The following is a 24,325-nucleotide window of genomic DNA, read 5'->3' as shown; positions in this document are numbered from 1 at the left end:
CTCAGTCTGATTCCTCAGAATATGAGCAGGTTGTGCATTCAGTCATGTCGCAGTCATGAATGGGTACATTGTGTGTCTATGGGAAGAACAACTCTTGCAGCTCCATGAGTCATTTCCAACATCTATCTTTTCATTTACTTAAACAGGTTTAAAAAACTATTCGGGTCAAAAACTGTTACTCCATAGTTTTGTTTAAAAGGAATCCAAAATGATTAATGAATGGATCATTTTTCTTGTCCTTTTTTGTAAACAAGCTTGGATTTCAGCCAACTATTATTGCGCAAGCCCGTTGAAACCATAGATTGAGCGCTTTCACTCAAGCGGTGATTTGCATCCGCTTATTTGCTTTTGTTTGTTCTGTTTGGCACTTCCTCCTCTCCCACAAGGCAGCAGCAATTATCTGAGAGTGAAAGGGGCCCCCAGGAATGCAGGGCCGCGGCCGCCTGGACCGTTGAGAGCAACACGTGTTTATCGCAGGGACTTACTGGTTTACACCCACTCATGTTGGAGGGAATAATCTAAAGTGACATTAAGGATAGCATGTCAAACAATTGTTGTTTTTAGGCCTGTGGGGACGTTCTTGGCCATAAAATGTGTCACACAATATAGGCTATATTTCTGGTTATTAAACTGTTAAATAATAATAATCTGTAAATTCACATTACATAATTAGCTTTCTTATAACTCTCATTTTACTTTCTACACTTTATGAAATTATAAACAGCACATTTATTTTTCACACACAGAATTTTATTCAAGCTTTTTTTTGCATAGTGGAGGTGTCATAGATATTCTCATTAACTATCACTTCACTACAAACGAGGCTGAAAGTGAACAGCCATGCTGGTGACAGTCATACTTTAAACTTAATGCTAATGTCAACATGTTAACATGCTCACAATGTCTATGTTAACATGCCGAAAGTTTAGTGGTATGATTTCTTCACCATTTTAGTTTAGTGTGTTAGTGTGTTAACATCTTCTAATGCAGTGGTTCTTGACCTTTTTACACATCAGGATGTATTTTCTAAGACGTAGTCACAGAGATCTGATCTGATAAGATTTCATTATTCCATAACTGTCTATACTGTAGATTGGCAGATTAACAGTGAAGAGTCATTCTTACACATTCTCTCAGTGGTCTTCCTTCTAGTCAATTAAATAATAGTAAAATTAAAATATTCCCAGTTTTCTGGAGAACCCCTGAAACCTGGGGGGTCCCCAGAACCCAGGTTGCGAACCACTTGGACAAATTTGACATTTTTCACTCAATGGAAAGTCCACCAAAGTGATTACAATATATCCTGTGAAATTTCATTACAAATGATCCAATAGTTGTTTAGACATTTCACTTGAAACCACAAATGTTAACCTTGTGGTGGCGCTACAGGAGAAGTCAGGCAATCACCAGTCAGTAGGATTCATCCTCTGGGGTCCATGAATGCCTGCTTATATTTCAGTTTGGGCCAAAGTGGATTGACTGCAAGGATGGTTAAAAACTACATTTGATGTATTGTGTAGTGTGATGACTTGTTAATTGTAGAAAATTGATGCTTCTTCATATGTGACTGGCTTTACATTTGAATCTTACATCATGTAAGGTTATATGTTTTACATTTTTAAAAAGAAGTGGCTGCAGGTTCTCTTTCCACCACAGAGGAAGTGAGAGACAGTTTGATTGTGACTGCTGGTTAAATGTGACAGTGTGTTTCTAGCCGTGGGTGTTATTTGTTGTGGAGGAGTTTCCTGCGCACATGTCTTGCACTCCTACCTGCTCTTCTGCCGTCAACAGCTCCTCGGACTAATAATCCTACAACTGTTGGTCTGCTAGAAGGTTCAGAGAGTCCGCATTCACTGGGTCTGTAGTCCAAGCCTCTTAGCGTAGAGTGTGAAACCAAGCTGGCGTTTCTTTAACCTCTTGTTTGTTAACACTTCCTAGAAGGTGAACCTGGGCAGACTGTGGCTCTTCAGGAGAATTACAGTCCAAGGTTTTGGCATGGGCTGCTCTTTTCCAACATGCATGTAAAGAAAAACAAACTCATCCAACTAAAGCTGTTACGTTGCAGACAAACATGACAAATGTGACAACTCATCTCTTCTGGCTCATTTCTGTCATCACTTGTTCTCTGAAGTTGTTTGAATTGTCGCTTTTTGTTGTTTTAAGCTCATTTTACTCTTGTTTGGTTTGTAAAAATTCTGAAAATAGAAATGCTGTTACTATTACCCAGAGCCCAAAGTGACACCTTCACAATGCTTGTTTTATCCAATCAGTCCAAACCTCACAATTATTCAAGCTTATTCATCAAGGTTATTTTATTGTCAGGGGTGAAATTTACAAATAATAATTAAAAAAAACTAATTTGTATGATGCTACGCTGAGGAAGAGTTTAACAGTCTCATGGCCTGAGGGAAGAAGCTGTCTTTAAGTCTGGTGGTACGGCAGAAGAAGCCTCTGTACCTCTTCCCAGATGGCAGCATTTATTTATTATCTAAAAGAAATAAAAACTATTTAAACAATTAAAAACAAAAGCAGAAAATCTTCACCTTTCAGAGGCTGGAACCATGAAATACTAACTAAAATGGTCAGATAAGAAAAAATAAATGCAATATTTCCCTCTGAATTGTAGTGGAGTACAAGTAGAAAGTTGCATGAAAAGAAAATACTCAAGTAGGCTACAAGTACTTCAAATTTGTACTGAAGTAAATGTATTTATTTACATTCCACCACTGAAGGTCAGCGATCTAAAGGTCAGAGAGAGAAAGCGGCTGTGATGCAGAGGTCACTGGGCCTTCATATTTGAATCAGGCAGAAACAACCTTTCTTACAGCTGTGTGTAGGTTAAAGTGTGACCAGGTGAGACGCAGCACAGCAACAAATCACTGCACTTTGACTGAACTGTCTCTGGCTCAGTGACGCCCGTCTGTGGCGCCTCAGAGAGTGTAATGTAACAGGACGCAGCTACTAACGTCCTGTGTGGGCTGATGAAGGTCATCCTGACTGAGAGGAGTGCTGAACAACGACGGGATTATCCCGGCGCTCCGCCCTGCACACTAACCCAAATCTAATCTGACTCTCTCCTCATGCACTCAGCGCTTTTCAACAGCTACCAGACACATCATTTCATTTCACTGCTGAAAGCGCTTCACAATACAACCTCAGTCGATTCAGACCAACTATTTGGTCATTCAGGGAACACCTGAATTGTAGTATTAGAATTGGCATATGTGATATCAGAGCTAAATTATCTTTTTATAAACAAACCAGTTTATTAGAGAGTCTTGCTAAATTTGACTTAAATGAAGGATGAGAAATATATAAAAAGCATACAGACAGACTTAAGCACAAGCAAGGCTGTCGGACACTACAAGCAGAAGAAAATTGGAGTTGCAAATAGTCCAGAGCAGCTGTATGAAGCGTTTTCAAAAGAAAGTGTCAGCTGACAAAAATACAAATCATTTAAAAGCTTAAACATTATTGCAACTCAGTTTTCATTCTCAGCCTGATGCCTTTGTGGCCTTCCATTAGAGCCCCCTCAAAAATCCATCGGCCTGTTTATTATTAAGCTGTGAGGACATTTACCAATGCACTCGGCCATTGTTGATTCCATCACAGACTGCGTCCAGTCAGTCTGTCCCACTTCACTGTTTCTGGGTCGTAATGCAGTCATGATAACTTGTTGGGATTATGGACATGGCCTCTGTCTGTGAGTGACTCACAGATTCAGACTTGGACAAGGTCTGGTAGGGGGGCTATATGAACAGGAGGCTGTGATGTGTCAGGCATCAGCATCTAGAAATCACCCTGGCTAATTGTTTAATTTTATAAATCTGGATTAAACACGAGTATTGCCCAATCTCGTACTATGGAGTTTGTGCAGGGCTGGGGGAAGGGAAGGGAGGGACAGATGGGACTGACACATGGTCCCTGTCGACCTCCTCCTTCTCCTCACCCCCTCCTCCCCTCACAGACTCTCTGCCTAATCTGACCGGGTAGGACAGGGGGAGGATGGGGGAGGGCACCGGGCATTCGCCACCACCTCTCCCTCTTTTCTGGCAGCACCCAACGCAGCCACAGAGCCAAAGCACGCAGGATATGGGCAAAAAAACAACTTATTCCCCAGTGAGGCTGGACTGAGAGCAGCTGAACCGGTGCTCATGCTGAGGCTCTCGGCTGCAGGGAGCCCAGCCGGACTAGATTTACCACTAATCCAGAATAAGGAGCGTGTAGGGACAACCTGCTGGACTTTGTGGTTTTACTTTTTCTTTTCATTTTCTGACAGGCCAGTTAGAGGGAGTTGTGTTCTGGCCTCTTTGAGGATGTGAGGATGCCATCTTTGCACGCACGCTGAGAGAACCTGTTCGTGCTGGAAGTTCATGGCCAAATGTAGGGTTGCGGTGGCCGATGAGAAGCAGTTTAGTGGCACAATGTCGGCCACTCAGGGGATGAACCACAGCGGCGTCTACAACTACTTCCTCAACATGGTGGCCTATCAGGTGAGAGCTGATGAGCAGCAGCAGCGCAGGAGGCAGTGACTGCAGCTGGAGATTGTAGGGTTCGTTCAGTGTCAGCTTGGTATTGATTGTAAGACAAAAGTGCACTTTTCTTATTAGGTTGATCCGATATTAACTGGAGCTGAATTTATTAATAACAATACTGGTAGAGGGAATCTGTGTATATTTAGTGTTGGGAGTATTCAGATCTTTTATTGAAGTTAAAGTATCAATACCACAATGTAAAAATACTCCATAACAAGCACATGTCCTGCATCAGAAAAATATACCTAAAGTATCAAAAAGTTCAAACACTTCAGTGACATAATACATATTATATTATTGGATTATTACCACTAATGCATTAAGCATTTTAATGTTGTAGCTGTGTCGATGTGAAGCTATTTCCAGGTGCTGTGCTGTCCAGAACAATAGGTTGAACAGTTTAAAGTACAGTCTGGAAGTTAAATCTATAAAATATTTCATAAACTGATAGACTTTGTATGAAACATCAGAATTTTCAATAGTAACTATAGCTGTAAAATAAGTGTAGTGGAGTGTAAAGTACAATATTTCTCTCTGACTTGCGGTAGAGCAGAAGTATAAAGTAGCATAAAATGGATGTATAATGTTCCACCACTGTATCAATCACTGGCAAAGGTTAATTTCTGTCCTGGTGATTTTCATGTTTTAACTTCCACTGAAGGACTCCGTAGTTTGGTGAAAACATCTGGAACAGCTGTAACTGTAAATTCTGTCTTTATGAAGCTTATAATATTCTTTTTGTTGTTGAAGCTGTGTCAGAGAGACGTTCATGTCAGGTTTACTGGGGTCTTTTGGTGTCGTCGATGATATTGTCAGGTGTTCCTGTTTCGCGTCTCTATGGTTTGGTCTATGGAAAGTGTATCATTCACATATTTTATCAAATGTGTTAACAACTGATTATGACTGAGAAAGGATAAGTCTCTTCTCAGTATCTAGAATCAAGTAAATTGCCCAAAGCTACAAAAAGAGAAAATCTAATGTCAGAATCTGCAATGTCAAGATGTGAAAGAAAGTACCATCAACTCTGAGAAAGAAAATATAACTCCATAGGAAATGTATTTCTGCACAACGTTTTACCTCTTGGTTTGTCGGGAAGCAAGTTCACCAGCACTCAGAAATGATGATTTTTCATTGACAGTTGGTTGGAGCTCCTGATTGGAGAGTTGTTTGTCCACAGAGTTTGGTTCTGGGGTAGTTAGTCGAAAGTTACTTTTAAGTAATTTCAATGATTGTGAACTGATGAAAAAGCGCAGACCTCCGCCAAGGTGTTTTCTTTCTACAGTGATGTTTGAGGTCACAACACACCATTCACTTGTGGTGCAACAAATTCAAATTGATGTTGCCATCGACAATCTCGCAATGTTAATGAAAGGGAAAAATGATTTGTGTTAAGGGGTTCTTCCTTGGCCTATGCCACACTGTTCCACCATGTAGCAACCGATAATGTAATAATGGCCAATAATGTAATAATTTTGGCCATTTTAAATGTAATAAAGCCAATAACGTAATAACTTGCCAATAATGTAATAACGTTTTTGAGCCAATAAGGTAATAACATTTTGCCAATAATGTAATAAGTTATCACGTCATTGGCTGGTTATTACGTTATTGGCACAGCATTAAAAAAATCCTTTGAAATGTAATAACTGCAGCCGATAATGTAATAATACGTAAATAGGACTGCATTTCTTGGAAATAAAATATTTTTTTGTAGTTTTTGTGCAGTTTGCTCATCAAAAATAGATATAGTGGATGGCATAGTCGTCATATTCATTCATCAAGGGTATGTATTATGCAGCACTCTCTCTCCTTAAATATGGTTGTAAGCTTACCCTTGATGAATGAATATGACGACTTTGCCTGTAGTTTTTCCATAATCCTGCTGACAAACAAACAAACAAACAAATGGCGCTGAAAATCTAACCTCCTTGGAAAGCAAACATGCTCAAACAGGAAGAAGTGGTTCATTTATTTGGGAACTATTTTCAGCCGCGGATTAATCCACATTTGGTGCTCTTGTGAGTATTTGGGGCAGCAGGCTGTTGTCACCCGGTGCTGCAATGGAGCTCTCTGGCTCAGATCATGGTTAACATTGTATCTGTTAAACATTAACATGTTAACATTGTCACTGTGAACATGTTTGCATTCTGATGTTGGCATTTAACTTCAACACTGCTTCGTCTACAGCACGTGCACGACCCACTAGAACGACCCTACAGCCATTACACTAACACTAACTAGAACCAGTTCATTGCTGGTTTTAGTCTTCCATGAGATTTGTTGACAAATGCAGAATATTGGTAGTCGTATCTTTAACGTCAAAGCTATGTATCTTTTGATAGATGAACTTATATTTGTATTTGTTACACTACATTTTAAAATATCTTGGATGAACCTTTTAATGGTGCTATCACAAAAGTAAAACAAGAAGCAAACAAACCATACCTCTGTGGGAAACCTGCTCACGGCCCCATTCCTCTCAGTCAGGTTACCTAATGATGATGTCTTTATAGTAACTCACTGAAGAGAATCATGGGAAATTAAGGGACATTTATGTGCTGTTATTGTGTAATTTACCACCTGTGGCCACAGGGGTCACTGATCTGCAAAGGTTTTTACAAAGCGTCAGGTGTGAATGAATTCACCTGATGCAAACAGTTGATCATAATAAGCAGATATACTTTATATGTATATATATCAGTGACTCTTTTCATGGCCTTGACTGACCACCATTTGTTTGTTGTAAAATATATATATTTATGTTCCTTTAAAATATACATACAAACAAAATATAAGTGACCTAATTAGCTGTCACATTGGGTGCAGTATAACATGGTGGCAGGTTGAGGATTTCAGTTTATTTGCATGTAGAAAAAATCTGAATCAGTATTAAACATTATTCACCAGGTAGGAAGGAATTTCTTTTGCTACAGGTGTCAATACAATAAAATAAAATAAACAGAATTGAATAAATTAAGATAAATTACACTAAAAATAATTTAGCAAAATAGTCAATAATATTGATAATATTAGATGCATAAGAAATATGCAGATAAAGTAAAGAATAAATAATAATAAAATAAAAGTTATGTTTTAAATGTGTAAACAAAGTAAGGAAAGAAAGCATAAAAAAAGTTTTAAAACAGAGGTTACATTCATTTATATATATATATATATATATATATATGTATTATGTGAGGCTGACAGGAAGATAGATTTCCAGTAGTAATTTAAAAAATGACCTCTGCTTGTTATATAAGTAACATTCACTTAGTTCACCAGCATTTATATACACTGGACTTCCTGTTTCAACCTAAATCAATTTAATGACTACTGAAATCAATAACTAAAACATTATTCAACTAGATTGATATGCACACAGTCACTGCTGTATATGAAGAAAGGTTCATGTGGATCAGTGGTGCATTAAGAATATGATTCATGGATTAGTTGTCAGATTAGCTTCTTGGAAAGATCCAGGAGATCCTCTAATCATCTACAAACAACTCAAGTGTGTCCGTGTCTATGGAAAATACAGATGACCTTAACATTCCTGATTTGAAAAGGCAGCCTGATGCATTTTTCCGAACTTGCCCAGTTTGATTTAAGACTAGTTAGAGTTAAAAAAAAAGATGGATGCTCTGCTTATTTGATTGATTTTTCCACAAATCAAACAGTACCTATTTAGTCTAGCTTTTAATGTTTTTAATGGATGTTTTAATGCATGAAGCACTTTGTGTTACATTTTGCTTGTATGAAAAGTGCCATGCACATAAAGTCAGACTGATTGATCGAGTATATATAGGCCAAACAACATATTGCTTTTTGACCTATATATACACTGTATGACCCACTATATCATATTTTTTTCATCACAGTGATTACATTGTGTTTATAGCCGATTTGAGCCCCCTTGCTCACTGCAACAACTTCACTCTGTGACTATTAATCCTGTATTATGAACCTTAAACTAGGCCAGAGGACAGAGGAGTGCAGTGGTTGAGGCGGTTATAAACACCTGGTTGCATTGCAGATTCTGACATTTTCCCTTTAGTTGTGGTACTGTGTCAGCACAGCACCAATATTCAGCACAGAACCGGATTTGTTCAGTCTGCAGAAAGAAAATATTACTTAACAAAATAGAAAATCCAATTATTGATGACCTCTGAGTGCACATTCAGCCACAGGGTCTATAAATGGGAGCTTAGTAAAATAAAAGGAAAATGATTAAGGACTTCTGGATTAAGGAGGGAATCTTTAAATCAGTGATTTGTTTTAGGTTGCAAAAATACAAATTAAGCACTGGTGCATCCAACAAAATCTCATGTATTTAATCTGTTTCTAAGTCCTGCATGGTGCATGACGGCGGCGCCTTTTCAATTCAGAAAGTAGGTTATTTTCTGAATCGTGAGGTGATTTGGGGTTGTGACGATATCTGCGGCCAGCAGAAACTTTCCTTCTCTTAGCTGTGACAAACAGCATAGACAGAGAGCAGATAATAAATAATAAAACTATATTCAAAAGGACAGTTTTATTAACAGTGTTACAAAGTGCATGAACAGAGCAAACAAAAACAGCAGAGGCAAATGGAAGTATAATCAAGACATACAACACAAGGAGCAAAGCTATAAAATGGCAAGATAACATTAAAACCAGAAGAAACATAGTGAGTAACAAGTAAATATAAAGCTAGTCAAAGATAAAGAGGAAAGGTCACAGGGTTACCACACAGATCATGTTTTTTCTTCTTGGGGTCAAAAACAGTGCAGCAGCGAGAGCAGCCAAAAACTCAAACAGACCCTTCAATCACGTTTCATCTGTTACAGGATCAAATCATTTTTGAGCTACTGTACACGATTGAAGCACTTTTTTTATTTTAGTCTTCCCTTCAATGGGAAGATGCTGGATAATCGTCTCTGCATCATCCATCAGATTATATGACTTACACGTAATGGGTAATAATATATCTGAATTCACTGCACCAGCATTCAGTGCCAGCATTCATGTAGACAGTGCAGAATGGAGACTGGAGTTCTATACTGTACAAAATCTATATATTTGTCCAAGAGGAATTTTTACTTTGCATCTTGCTTCATGTGACTAATTCCCAAATATTAAAAATCTGAGTATTTCACAGTGCAAAGCAGAAAAATACCACAATTTTCCTCTCCCTTACAATCTGCACAGCTTGCTGATGCATCAGACAGATGTGCGTGCAGGTTTTGCCTCCTTAGATTTAGTTCAGGATCAGTGATGATGGGCTTACGTCCAGTTGTCCACAGCCCTGGTTTTTTAGAATCAGAACCGGCCAGATGCTGTTGGACTCATTAAATTAATCTGCAACCAACAGCCCGCTGCCAAACTCTCTGTCAGTGTCTGAAACACTGACCTCCAAAAGTCTTCAGACAGTTTGAAATCTAGCACACAGTGCCTCTACAAATGTTTTTATGATGTTTGAGTATTAGTATAGTCTGAAACCTATTTTTTAGATGCATAGTGCAGGTGACTGGTTAGAATTTATTAGTTTTTTAATTATTTGATAGTCAACAGTGCAGAGAGTTCATAAACACGGGAAGAGAGAGAGACGACATGCAACAAAAGGTCCCTGGCATTATCGTCCCATCACATTATTTAAAAACTGTCCCAAATTTATTGTAGAAACTGAGATTTCCATTTCTTTTGTGATTATTTGGCAGATCTAAAACCCTCAATCAACAGTGAAATGTTCTTGTCATATTAAAACTTCAAATTAAATTACTTTTCTGTACAGTACTTTGTAACCTTGTTAAGAAAAATGCTGTATAAACTGTGTGCTGTGTCTGTGCGGATGCTGACCCGCCTCCATCCTCTCCTCCTCAGATATGCTGTTGCTGTGGACCGGCTCCCTGTTCGCTCTGCTGTGCCTTCTGTCCGCCGGTCAAATCCTCCACCAGCACTCGGGTCATGTACACACTCTTCCACATCATGAGCTGCGCCGTGTCCTGCCTCATGCTGTCCCGCACCGTCTCTGAGCTCGTCAGGGAAAATGTGAGTACTGGATCTCATCCTCCCAGATTGGTCAACAAAACATGACCACAAACCAACTGAAATATGACCATAACAACCAGCAATCAACTGGCAACAGAACAAGAGAACTGTGTAATCCTTCTGTACAATAGTCTTGATACAAATAACTTACTGTAAAAGCGGGGGTAGCAGGAAGCTGAAAACTGTGATGAGGCCCCAAAAGTTCAGCTGTGCAGTCCTTATATTCCCCAAGATGAGCTGTGATTGGCTGCAGGTCAATCGATAGATCCGACAATAGAAAGGAGAGAACGACAAACAGCTGAGGCACATTTAATAGTTAACAGAGAAAATACAAATGCAGTCAGAAACAAAGAAATGAAATGAAATACTTAAGAATCGTGATATTCTATGACACAAGTTACTGTACCTTGACCTTTGGACTTTATTGAGTGCAGTTGTGGGTACATACATAAAACCTATTTCTGCTTTGGGGGTATTTAATTTGGGGTATTTGTACTTTACTTATTTTTCTATTTTATGCTACTTTATACTTCTACTTCACCACATTTCAGGGGCAATTATGATATGTTTGCGTCGCTACATTTATTTGGACAGCTGTAGTTATAAGTCACTTTACAGATTCAGATTAGTAATACAAAATGTAATCAAAAGATTCATTATAATTATTATAGCGATACATTAAAAATCAGGGGCACAATTTAGTGAAACACATAAATACTGCCTGAAACTGTTGACATGTTCATGTGATTTAAAAGAGAAAAAAAGAACCATGTCTCCTTGTCCTTTGCTTGGAGTTTGGAGAATGGTAATTAAAGTTTGTGAATGGTGACATTCTCATTCAGGTAATTTTCTAAAGGTTTTTGATTTTACTAAAGATGGATAAAGATCTATAAAAAAGGACATATAAATTTTTTAACCTATTAGAAAATCTTCTCCCAAACAGAGAGACACATATGGAGTGTGTAGATAATACATGGTGTGTGTGTTTGTGTGTGTGCTCCAGGTGCCTTTCTTTAACATGGTGTGTGACCAGGCGCATGGCGGAGGCCACTGTGAGATGCTTGTGGGCTACTCGGCAGTGTACAGAGTCTGCTTTGGCACTTCCTGTTTCTACCTGATGATGGCGATCTTCCTCATAGACGTGAAATCCAGTCAGGACTTCAGAGCGCTCATACACAACGGGTCAGTTTACCTCATCAGACGTCTCCCTCCTAAACCAAGGCTCGATGATTTTTCATTACACATCATCCAGACAAACACTAGAAAATGAATTCTGTTTCAGACAAAATAGTTCATGAATGCAACACAAACTGAAATCCAGGACGTCTGTACGTGCACATGAACACAGCAGGACTAAAAAACAACAACAAATATTCAATTACATATATTCTGGCATCATTAAAGTGTCCACCACATTTTTTAGACCAATTTGTAAGGTTTTTTTAAATCCTGCTCCTGATTAGAAAGAAAAAAAGGCTGACAGCATTGCCTCCTTCCAGCTTCTCTGGACACCTGAAATAACCAAATTTACCACAAAAGAATCAATATTAACCACAAAACTGAGGAAACCTTCACACATTAATCCTCACACACATTCACGCAATCTCCCTGCCCTAAATATCCTAAATGAAGCTTTGAAGCTTTGAAGGACAAACAAACAACTCGGTTACAAAGACCTTTATGTCATTTCCCTGAATCCAAATATTTAGAACGGACCTGATCCAATCCACAAATGTTTACACGCCTCTCTTGAAATACACACATCTTTAAATACTTCTTCATTACAGTCAGTGTGTTTTCATCCTTCACTCACCTGACCTGGCCTTGTTGGTCTATTATAATCTCTTTATTGTTACACTTTCCATTGCAGTGCAGTAGATTAGAGCGGTGACGTAGCTCAGATTAGGATTTGACAGACTGGATTGCTGGTCCTCGCTGGTATAAATCTACTCACAAGAGTCTTATCGGTGCCGCAGTGAAAGGCTTCAGAGTCTTTGGCAAAGGTTACAGCTCTTAGTAGTGGTCTTAGTTTGTGGTCTGGTGGGGGTCAGGGAGTGACCCAGTGCCCTCCTGAAATCTTGTTTGTCCTCTTAAAGACCAGACAGTCACATGCAGATGGACATGGACATGACACTAGGGATGCTGTCATGCTCAAACTTGGTCACTCCATTTGAGGGAAGTTTAATTATTGAAATATATTTATATATACTGAAAATATTTGGTCCAGTGTTGTCACTGACATCAGAATCAGGTTTAATGCCAAGTAGGTTTTCACATACATATAATTTGCCTTGGTAAGATGGTGCATACCAATTACAAAACATTTTTTATAATTTATAATTAAACATAAAAAGTTGAGACAATCAAAGGAGCCAATATATACAAATATAAAAAGACAATATGTAAAATATGGCCAGATACTTTATTTATTACCCACAGCGTTATGTGTATGGAAAGAACAAGCAGAATAAAGGAAAATAAAGAAAAATGTAACACAGAAGTTGCTAAATTAATGGAAATTACAAAAACAGAGAGCATGTCGGTTTAAGTTTCCGTCCTCAGATTTAAACTTGTAACTGTGTTTCTCTGTGTTGTCTGTCCTCTCTCGACAGTTTCTGGTTCCTGAAGTTCATCACGCTGCTCGCGATGTGCACTGCTGCCTTCTTCATCCCAACAGAGTCCTTCCTGCATGGTGAGAGACTGTTTCCTGTCAGTCTGCAGAGATTCATCTGAGAATAAATCCAGACAGAGAATAAATGTGACGGCGATGGTGTTACTGCACCTCTGTCCGGCTCATGCTAGATGGCAGCAGAGACCCGCCCCTGAAAACACTTCAGGTTGACTCACTGCTGTGTTATTGGACCATAAATCTCTGTAGCTTCATTTCATTTTGTTTGGGAACAATAAATCTGATAGTGATACAAGCCTGATAACAGAGCAGGTTTATTATTTACAGCTTGCTCTCTTGCCATCTTTCTCCTTGTTTGCTTCCCTGAAATAAATCAACTTATGGTTCTTGTTTTTCTCTCCCATTCTCCCTCTCTCAGCGTGGCATTATGTTGGTGTGGTGGGAGGATTTGCCTTCATCCTCATCCAACTCATCCTCATCACAGCTTTTGCACACACATGGAACAAGAACTGGTGAGTGAGAGGGACATACAAGTAAAAAAAATATGATATCATGGTATTGTATTGTGCTAGGGATATAAATCAAGACACAGGAAATTTCAGAAAATTGTAGTAAAGTAAAACCTATAACTATAACCATATGTGAGTTATATGACCAAAGGTAAGTGGACACACCTGTCCAGATATTTTTGTACACTTTTGTTACTGAGCTGTTTTGGTCTAGGCTAGGTAGTTCCAGTTGAAGTCCCCTTCCACACAAAAAATCAGTTTTTCTTCTTGTCCCTACAGTGTGCTGTTTGAATGATGTCTGTACATAGTTTGACATTAGAAGGATGTTTTCACATTCATATGCTGAAAGTGAAAAGTTTCTCTGAGCTCATTCATTCATCTACTGGACCAGGTTGCAACTTATACAAGTGAGATGTAGAAACATGAAGTCACCAGTGCACATATAATGAGAATCGACCACAGTGAAGTAGGAGACATCTTGTGTCCAGCAGGACAAAACTTTAGAAATGATCAAGTCTGGAATTTATAATGAGGTAGAAGAAGTAAATGCCTTTTTAAGGATTTTAATGTGGAAATTATTATTATAATTATTATTTGGCAGAAAAAAAAACCTATGAGACACACATCATGTTCCAAGTAGACTATTGTATATGTCTTATCACATGTCTGGAGGGGATCTTACAGCAGAACATTGTTGTCTCAAATGTCCCTGACTGTGACATCTGAGACAACGATGTTCTTCCAGCTCTGTTTCTTGTTTTAACTTGTCAGTGCCCCTGTGCACAAAATGAGCTCCATAAAGAAATGGTTTTCACAGTTTGGTGTGAAAGACCTCAACCCCATCCAACACCTCTGGGAGGAACAGGAACACCGACTGTGAGTCAGACCTTATCACCCAGCATCAGTGTTGGACCTCATTAATGCTCTTTTGGCTGAATGGGAGCAAATCCCTGCAGCCAGGTCCCAACATCTGGTGGAAATCCTGACACCAGAAGAATGGAGGCTGTTGTTGCAGCAGATTAATGCTCACAGTTTGGGAATAACAGCTTTCATAATCATATATGGGTGTAATGTTTAGGTTTCCACATAGTTCTGGCCCTTATGTTGCCCCTGACTTCATCACATTGATGCAAAAATCCTTTAAATCCGATATTGTCATAAAGCAGTCTTTCCCATAAAACTTTACCTTGCTCACAATAATCCAAGATAAAATCCTAAGAGTGAGCTACTGGATACCTAAGTTATTAAAACAAAAAAGAGAAACTCTTAGGTTAACCTAGAAATATGTAACTAATGATGAAGTGGACATTGTTTTATTTTAAGAGGTCAGAAGCCAAAAAGAATAAAAAAAAATCCCTGGTCTAAAACAACTGGAGATAATAAAGGAAAAGTGCAGCTAAGTGATTCAGAAGTTTGAGGAGAAGGATTTGTGTTGTGTTGGCCAAAGAGGTTTAGTGTAAAGTTCATACAGTGCACATACAGTGAGCATTCAGATTGACGCTCTCCACTGAAAACCATTAGGGTTTTTTCTAAAAAATTTGATTAAAAAAGTAAATAAAAAGAAAAAAAAATTCCTTTACAGGTTTAGAGAATTATCCTTCTTAGACTATATAAACCACTGGAGTTGGATTTATGGGTTGGAGTGCCAGCTATGAACTATGACATCCAGAATTTGTTCTGTCGTCTCTTTAATGTACGCTGTCAAATTAAAAAAGAATTTATCTGAAAAACAAAACAGAGCGTCTGGTGAACAGTTTATACGTGGTCCTCACAGAACAATAACAATATGTTATTTAAGGTCTCTGTTACATACATACTGTACACACAGACTCCAGCCTGGTTCACATCTGGAGAAGAGCCTGTCTCCTACACTGGTGATGATGGATTCATCTTCTGTCCAGCAGAACTGAACTGACTTCAGCCACATCTGTCCTGTCAGTCCCAACATCTGGAACTTTGTTTCTGTTTCATTTACTTTTTCTAGTTTGTAGTTTTATTTTTGTTTGCTCGGTTGCAGTTTTACTTGTTGGTACCCGGTGGTTTTTATTTTACAGCCATTCTTTCCTTCATTCTTATTTTTTATTCCCTTCAGCCACAGACACTTTAAAGAAGGAATTGATCATTTATAGTAAATACAATACAATCTAATTTGGCAACACTCAAAGAATGTTAGAAAAAATTTAGAAAATGGTGAAAACACTCATTACAATTTACCACAGCCACAGCCATGTTCAGTTTATTGTCACAAATGACAAGAAAAAGCTGAAAATCCTCACATTCGAAAAGCTGGAACCAGCAAATGTTTGCCTAAAAGGTGACAATTACTTGTCAAAATAGTTGCTGATAAATTTTCTGAGCTAATAACCTTTTTATAAAAGTCAACAGTACCTTGCGATGTTGGTATCAGCAGAGGAATTGTGAGACGTGGCAGGTTAAATGGATATGATTGGATGTTCCCAGTCAGCTGGAATCATGAATGATACAGCCGATGCCGATCACCTGACGCCAGCGTGCCTTCAGTGCTCTGCCTGAGCTAATGCTGCGCTCCATTCGGTTCTTTTATTGCTTGCTATGTTGCTCATCTGTACTTTACTTTTTTTATTGTTTTGTTTGTTTGTGTGCTTGTTTGTTTTTACATTTGTTTACTTGTTGATATTTGTTCCTCTCTCTGTGACTTCTCTGTCATGTTCTCCTTCACTCAGCCAGACTTGTCCCCTGACAGCCAGATGTTATTTACAGCATCCAGCTGTTGCTGTTGTGCCATCAGTCTCTCTCAGCCACCTCTGAACTCTGCTGTGACATGGCAGAGCTGTAGCAACAACAACTAAGAGGATTTATTCATTCAGGACCTTTTCCAAAGCAAACGCACACGGCTAAAAATCCTCTTATCCCCTCCCTACGGTGACAGAGACGACACAATGTTCCTTTATGTCTATACAAATATTTGTCTCATTATCTCCTGTATCAACTTCAGTGCTGTCTTTTAGATGCAATAAGTAACTGCACATGTTGAGATCACTGTCAGTGAGAAAAATAAAGACAATACTCAACTTTTACACGTGCACAACTGGAATATGCTGCATGGGTTGTTTAGCTGTTATAACATTAGGCTATATACATGTTATAACAAGTGTGGTGCATTTGAAAATATCTGACTTTGATGCCTCATAGCAACCCATTACCTGACCCAGGAACACATAGACTGCACCAGTTTTCTGCAAACACACGCTTATGCCATCAGAATAGTTTGAAAGATGCTTTAATTGCTAAATATTTTGTGGCTTTAAGATGCAATTAGGCTGCTTGAATTCTCATTTTGGAATGAAGCAGTATCAAGGCATACGTGTGCCTGATTATTTCTAAGTGTAGTAATTCATAAAAAAGAAAACTAGGAAAATGCTCAAAAACCAAAAACAAACAATAATAAAAGCATGATCCCTTTGGTGGAAATAACTTTATTCTTAAACCCAAGGTGTGTTTCTCTGTGACATGCAGTATCTAAGCAGAGTTAAAGATCCCTTCCAGACATTTATTAATAAATATTTACTAATAGTCTGCTTGGATTAATATTGTGTCTGATATGATTTTTCTGCAAAAAAATATAATTTCCATTTTAGAATTATTTAAAAAAGGCATCCACCCCTTCTACCTCATTAAAATCTCCAGAATCTATGAATATGTAAAGGTTTTCCTGCTGGACACAAGATGTCTTCTACTTCACTGTAAAGTCCATTCTCAGTGTTGGTGGCTTCAAGTTTCTACATCACACTGTATAAGTTGCATACTGGACCAGGATTGGCTTAAAAAATAGTTATGATGTCACAAATCCTGCTCGTAGGCCCCACCCCTTAAAATCAGATTTTCCATGAGCTCAGAGAACATCCTTCTAGTGTCAAACTCTGCACACACATCATTCTGCACAGTGAAGTTCAAACATCCAACTGTAGGAACAAGAAGAGAAACTTTTCAGTGGAGGGGGGCTTTAATATCTCTGCAGGATGGATATGAAGCTGAAACTCTTCTGTGCCCCCCTTAAGGTTGACCGGAGCAGCAGAGAACAAGCGTTGGTATCTGGCAGTGATGTGCGCCACCCTCTTCTTCTACACTATCGCCACCATGGCCTTCACCTTCATGTACAAGTACTACACACATCCCATCGCCTGCCACTTCAACAAGGCCCTGCTGTGGACCAACCTGGGACTCTGCGGCCTCATGTCCTTCATTGCAGTCACGCCGTGCGTGAAGCAGAGTGAGTTGATGAAACATGCTCACATGTCTGTCATCGATTCTCAGCAGTGAAATAACACTTAGTCCATCTCTAGCTCTGCAAACATCCTCCTGTTGAAACCAGTGCTGCTGCAGATAATAATAATTAGACATAAGCTAATATTATCTCTTTGTCCCTTTAAAAACCAAACGCTGACTCCAGGTCTGCGTTGTCGGTACATGTCTGGGTTTTATGATTGAAACATACAGCTGTTTATAGTAACTGAGTATTTATTGAAGTGTTTTTAAGTATAGGCTGAGGTATTGATACCTTTTACACCACCATATTTACCTAATGGCCAATGGTACTAGTTACTTTGTAGAAGATTTTGTTGTTGGGCAAAAATCTTTTTTCTTTTCAGGAGCAAATCCATTTCAGCTTGATGATACATAACTTAAATATGAGCTTCAAAGTTAATCTTGACCTTGGGAGCAGCAGTTGAGAAAACAATCTCACTACCAGATCATTTAGGAGCTTGTCTGGAGCTTTTGATTGTATCACATGATCTTCACCAGCAGATGGATTTTGTCCAGTTGTTGTAGAACTATATTTAAAAGATGATGTAAAGAGTTTTAGACACATTTCTCTACCTGTAGAGGAGCTTCAGTTGATCCAAAAATACCTTATAGGCTGAAAAATATCTCCAAATTTGGGGCATTTTTTACTGCTAATTCCTTAAAAGATGTTGTTTTTACCAATTTACAATGAAAATGACATAGATTTTACGATCCAGATCTTTTTACACTGATTTTTTCCCAATTTATTTCATAATCTTTCTCCTGACCTGACTTTCTCCCTCTCTCCGTCTCTGCAGAGCAGCCTCGGTCGGGACTCCTTCAAGCCTCCATCATCAGCTGTTACGTCATGTACCTCACTTTCTCTGCACTTTCCAGCCGCCCGCCAGAGAAAGGTACGCTAACCGAGCAGACACAGAGCAGAAGCACAGTGGCAGATCCCCGCAGTTCCACTTGGATGCTGAACACTGTGTGTCTGTCCAGTGTTAACACTGACACAGAAACCTCTAACATGAACAAACCTTCAAGGGGTATTCAAGGTTATTTTGTATATTTCAATTAAAAGAGAAACATATGGTAGAGGACATTAAAGGAAGAATCTCCTATACATGCAGTCCACTTCCCCTTTTCTGCTGACATACACAAAAATCTGTTCGGACATGTGAATACGGGGTTAGACTTGAAAACATCCGAACCTTGCCTTTATTTTCACCACTAGATAAAACCCTCTTATTGTGAAATTTATCTAAATTAGTTTGGCTGTGCCCCATCATCCCGTGCCACTTAGACTTAATAGTGAAGAGCCCACACACACTCTCAAGGTAAAATCCTCCATAATATGTCTTTACCTTTCTCATAATGACTCACCTGTTGGCTCCAGGTAAGACAAAGAGCCTCCACATGACTGAGACATTAGTGCTGAGGCTTGTCAGAGGCCCCTGTCTTATCCGGGGTTTACATCTTAATGGCACACATGCAAATATAGACGTACATACACACACACACACACACACACACACACACACACACACACACACACACACACACACACACACAGATAATCTGGGATGAGATGTGCTCTGACATGCTGCCTGCTGGGCTGGTGGCCTGTGGTGAGGGCAGACTGAAGGATATTTGTTTCACATTCCTCATGGATCCATTGACAACATAATAACACAGGAATACAGCCTGGAAGCATCATTACATATGTTTTCACATAGCTCGCCTTGTTGAAGAGATAAAGTGCAATACCCTGTTTAGATCTGCCAGCAAAGAGCGATTTATCGGTCAGTTTTATACCGCTGAGGAAAGGTCGGATAACACACAAGATTAAAAGAAAAACAAAGTTTAAAAAAGAACACTGTGTATTGTTGGTTGTGTTTTTTCCGGCCAAACATGGATTGTTTTGGCATGGGCAGATATTTCCACCTGCTACAGAACAGAAGTTTCTGACATGTAAAATATCAACAGTAATTGATTCCTCAGGTGCTGGTGCTTCCACACCAAAGTGTGTAATCCAATCCACTGGAGGATACTGTGTCAGTGTCATGTTTTGCCTCACCTAGACGTCAAAAGTACACAAATGTATGAAGGACAAAGAGCGACAAAGTCCGCATAGGAAGGACGCGGGGTGGTTAACTTACGTAACGTTCTGAAGTTTAGTATTTATCTGCATTTAATCAAACATACAATATGTGTGTTTGCAACATACCGAGTAAAATGATAGATATGGAAGACAACAGGAGTGTTCTGAGACGTTTCTATAGACATTTTGATCCTTTTTACAGCATGAAACTATTGTTGTTTGAATCCTCTGTAAACGCTGTGAATCTAAGCTAACTAAAGTTGTTAAAGTTAGTTTTCAGAGCCACCTTACAAGCCTACAAAGGATGAATGCTCTCAACTCCACGTGTAGGTTTTCAGTGGAGAATTCCTTTAACGCCTCTCTGGTCCTATTAAATCTAGAAAGTTATTGATTGACTCTGCTTACTGATTCCCTTTGTATCCAACTTGTTGTTGTCCGCAGAGACATAGTGTATGTGTGAGTGTACAGTATGAGTGTGTACAGTAGGTGTGTGTGTGTGATTGTCCCGGGGCAGTGCAGGACATTGTAGCAACTTGTTGAGAAAATATGCACTCAGAGTCTGTTATAAAAACACCTTTTCACCACAGACTGTGAACCGCACACACACACACACACACACACACACACACACACACACACACACACACACACACACTTAACACACTCTGTAATATTTAATTTCCACCTACAATTGCTGAGTTTCCTTTTTCAGCTGCTTTAATTCAGGGGTTCGTCACCTGTCATGGTAACGTCTCCAGGGGGATGTGCGTGTGTGTGTGTGCATGTGTGTGTGTGTGTGTGCGTGTGTGTGTGTGTGCGTGTGTGTATGTGTGTGTGTGTGCGTTAGACAAAGAAATCCATCCTCGTTACTGTCTTCTTAGGTCTTTGTTTGCCTAGTCTGTCCCCGGAAGGCTTATTCTGCTCTATGACCTCACCATGACAAAACACACACACACACACACACACACACACACAGAGAGAGAGAGAGAGAGAGTAATCCTTATGTTTCTGAGAGGAAGAATTAGTCTGGAGTGCAATTGAAAAGACAACTCAAAGAGCAGAACATGTTCTCTCTCCCTTAACGACTCTTGACCCAAGTGTGTGTGTGTGTGTGTGTGTGTGTGTGTGTGTGTGTGTGTGTGTGTGTGTGTATAATTCAATCTGAGTCCTGTAATTAGCCACTGTTTTCATTGAGCTCAGGTTCCTTTTTCCCTCCACGACACACAAACACAAAACTTCTCTCAGGAATCTACAGCCGGCTGAAACGACCCTTTGGAGGCTGGGCTGATTTCTGTGTGAGTGTGTTTGGGAGGTTGAGCTGTGTGCACATGCATGTGCATGTGTGAGCATACAGTACATATTTGTGAGTGCTCTGTGAGTGTCCAGAGGGTGAGTCTATAAGAGAGAGTCCCAGAAGGGAAAGTGCAGCTGAGACCCCTTTTACAAGAAAGAAAGGAATTTCCCAGGAAATGAAACGAAGAGAAAAAAATGAAGAAATGAAGAAAGTGACACAACACTTGACCTGCATGTGGTACCTTCTCTCGTCAGGGGGCAGTAAACTGACTGCTATGGGAAAAAAGTGTAGAACAAGATTAATGCCAGAAGAGACTTAATTCAGATTGCAGATATACATTTCTCACTCTAGGGGCCACCCATGGGGTGGGGGTTAAGAGGCTGACCATAAACCACGATGTATCTGGTTTGAATCCAGCTGGGGACCCATGCATCTCTCTCTTTCTTTCTTTTCCTGTCGTCTCTCCACTGTTGCTATCTAATAATACAGACACAAAATGACACCCCTAAAACCATTGATTTTATTTATTAATCTTTAATGCGATGGTTACAGAATGTAATTTGTTGTCTCACAGGTTTAAGTTTTGAGTTTTAAGTTGAAATGATGTCTGACTTTTAAAAAACAGCGTATAATATAAAAATATTAAATGAAATAATATATTTGATGTCATGTTTTTAAATTTATGAGGCTGGTCTTGTACATTTCTTGAGTCAATCAAATATAATATATAATAGGTCTTATTTCAAATCAAAGAGTAATATGGACTGTGTATCTATTTGTGTTTTACGTATTCTGCTGGTTTTGAATGTCTAATACAGTAATGAAACTTAACATGCTGTGTTTTTCTCTGTGTCAGTGGTGTATCAGGGCATGAACATGACCGTCTGTTACCCCAGTGTGGGACAAGATGGCATCCAGAATGAAGGCAATGCTGTGGCTATAATTGGAGCTGCCATCATGTACTGCTGTGTCCTCTTTGCATGGTGAGTAGATTTTGCACCTAAGAGTGCAATAACAAAAATACTGGTACTTTAATATCTCTGAAAGGAGGCATTATGTGGGGACAAATGTGTTGAAATAAATTTTTTTCCCCAGTAATGAAGCTTCCTACCTGGCAGAAGTGTTCGGCCCGTTTTGGATGATCAAAGTTTACCGCTATGAGTTCCAGAAAGCCACCTGCTGCTTCTGCTGCCCCGAGGAAGAGGAAGGTTTGTACTAATGCACTTAACAGAACATTTAGAATTTCTTTCTTACAAAATTACTCACAGCGATTAATCAATTATTGAAATAATTTGTGATTAATTTAATAGTTGACAGCTAATCAATAAATTGTTGCAGCTCTAATTGACTGGACAGTGTATACAAGCTACTGTTTTCAGTGATTAAGCCAAGAAAATGTAAATTTGGTCATTATTTCAGTTGACTTTGGATTAGTGGCAGCCACAATGACTGACTGTGATAAGCTGACACTCCTGTCAATCAAGAAAACATGTCAAATGAAAGCTCTTGTTGAGCCAAAAGGTACATGCACAATAAAAAGGACAAACAATGGTAATTTATTTTGTTTTAGCTCTCCTGTAAAGTTGTCAAATATCACTTACGTCCCTCTGGTTCTCAGCCCTTAAATAATCTTTAAACCTTTAATCTAAGTTTAAAGGTATCCTTTGGAGAATTGGCCATTATTGATATTATGGAGAAGTGGAAGAAGACTGGTAGTTGTTAAACATGCATGTAAAAAATTTTAAATACAAGGGATAAAAGGCTTTGCACATACTGACTTTTTTATCAAAGGGATTTCTTTTAGCCAGTGTCCACTGGCCATGAACATAGCACCTTCAACAAGTGTGTATTGTATATTCAAAAACTATTTCAAACAAACTGACATCTCCAAACAGGATATAAAATAATGGATGGGCAGTACATTTAATATTGTACACTATAATATCTAGTGTAAGTGCCATCCTCAATGGTCTGAGAATAAATTCAGTGCTGTTTGGAGCTTGCTGCAGGCCCCAGCTTTGATGAGAGACATTTATAAATGTGTCTTTTTCAGCTGAGGAGGAGTTTGTGATCGACGACGAGAACAAAGGCTGCCAGAAGGTCATTCACAATGAGACCCAGAGAGTGGCTTACAGCTACTTCTTCTTCCATTTTGTCTTCTTCTTGGCCTCGTTGTATGTAATGATGACCCTAACTAACTGGTTCAGGTTAGTTAACCACAGCACACTCAATGTTTTCAACACTCATTCATATTTTTGTTATTTCTAAGGGATATCTATATATATTTACATAAATAATTATTAGGGAAAAGAGGGGATCAGAAAAAGTAAAGGTTTATGTATTTTTTTATTTCTCCTAATTACCCTCCCTAATAGAGGGGAAATCCATATTTATTGGGACAGTTGGAGAGGGTCTTTACAGGTTTTGGTTCAAGAATTACTGGAATTAAGGCTGTCATTATATCAGATTTTCACTGCAGGATTATCATGACCATAAAAATTCACTATAACGATATTATCACGATATCTATAGAAAATTTGGAAAAGAAAATGCAGTAAGTCAAATTCATCTTTAACTTTTATTCTGTGTGTTTTTTGTCGCTTTTTTGGGACTCGGGAGGGAGGGAGGTGGAGAGAGAGTGTGTGACCATAACTTTACATAACTTTACATAAAGCACAATTAGTGTGAGTCACAAGGCGAGAACAGGAAGAAATGAAAATGATTTAAGAGGTGCTGAATGTTTATTCTTAATATGATATCAATATAAATGTTTTTAAATATCACGGTTAATACCGGTATATAAACAGGAAGTATCATTTTGTTATGTTTGCCATAATTTTGGCAATTGCTAATTCGGCTTCTTTTGTGTGATTTGATGGCTATATAAGGTCTAAATTGGAGTATATCAAGATCCTTTGTGCATTTATATTCTTTACTTTAAGATATTGTAGGAAGGATGTTGCC

General features: G+C 38.8%; 1 protein-coding gene across 2 annotated transcripts in view; it reads left to right on the top strand.

The window, feature by feature from the left end:
* Nucleotides 1-24,325, top strand: part of serinc4 (serine incorporator 4) — a 28,594-nt gene that overhangs the window by 1,775 nt on the left and 2,494 nt on the right. The window contains exons 2-11 of one of the 2 annotated variants that reach the window (XM_051379694.1): nt 4,280-4,493; nt 10,395-10,562; nt 11,566-11,744; nt 13,175-13,254; nt 13,610-13,703; nt 17,738-17,949; nt 18,782-18,877; nt 22,218-22,344; nt 22,457-22,569; nt 23,415-23,568. In XM_051379694.1, the coding sequence (XP_051235654.1) occupies nt 4,374-4,493; nt 10,395-10,562; nt 11,566-11,744; nt 13,175-13,254; nt 13,610-13,703; nt 17,738-17,949; nt 18,782-18,877; nt 22,218-22,344; nt 22,457-22,569; nt 23,415-23,568 (1,343 nt within the window). In that variant the 5' untranslated portion in view covers nt 4,280-4,373. The remainder of the gene's footprint in view (nt 1-4,279; nt 4,494-10,394; nt 10,563-11,565; nt 11,745-13,174; nt 13,255-13,609; nt 13,704-17,737; nt 17,950-18,781; nt 18,878-22,217; nt 22,345-22,456; nt 22,570-23,414; nt 23,569-24,325) is intronic. The other variant, XM_051379695.1, reaches the window with a different exon arrangement.

This window comes from Dicentrarchus labrax, unplaced genomic scaffold (assembly GCF_905237075.1).
Source record: "Dicentrarchus labrax unplaced genomic scaffold, dlabrax2021, whole genome shotgun sequence".
In the NCBI taxonomy this organism is placed as follows: domain Eukaryota; kingdom Metazoa; phylum Chordata; class Actinopteri; family Moronidae; genus Dicentrarchus; species Dicentrarchus labrax.
The sequence above is the reverse complement of the archived record's forward strand: the minus strand, read 5'-3'. Positions and strand labels throughout refer to the sequence as shown.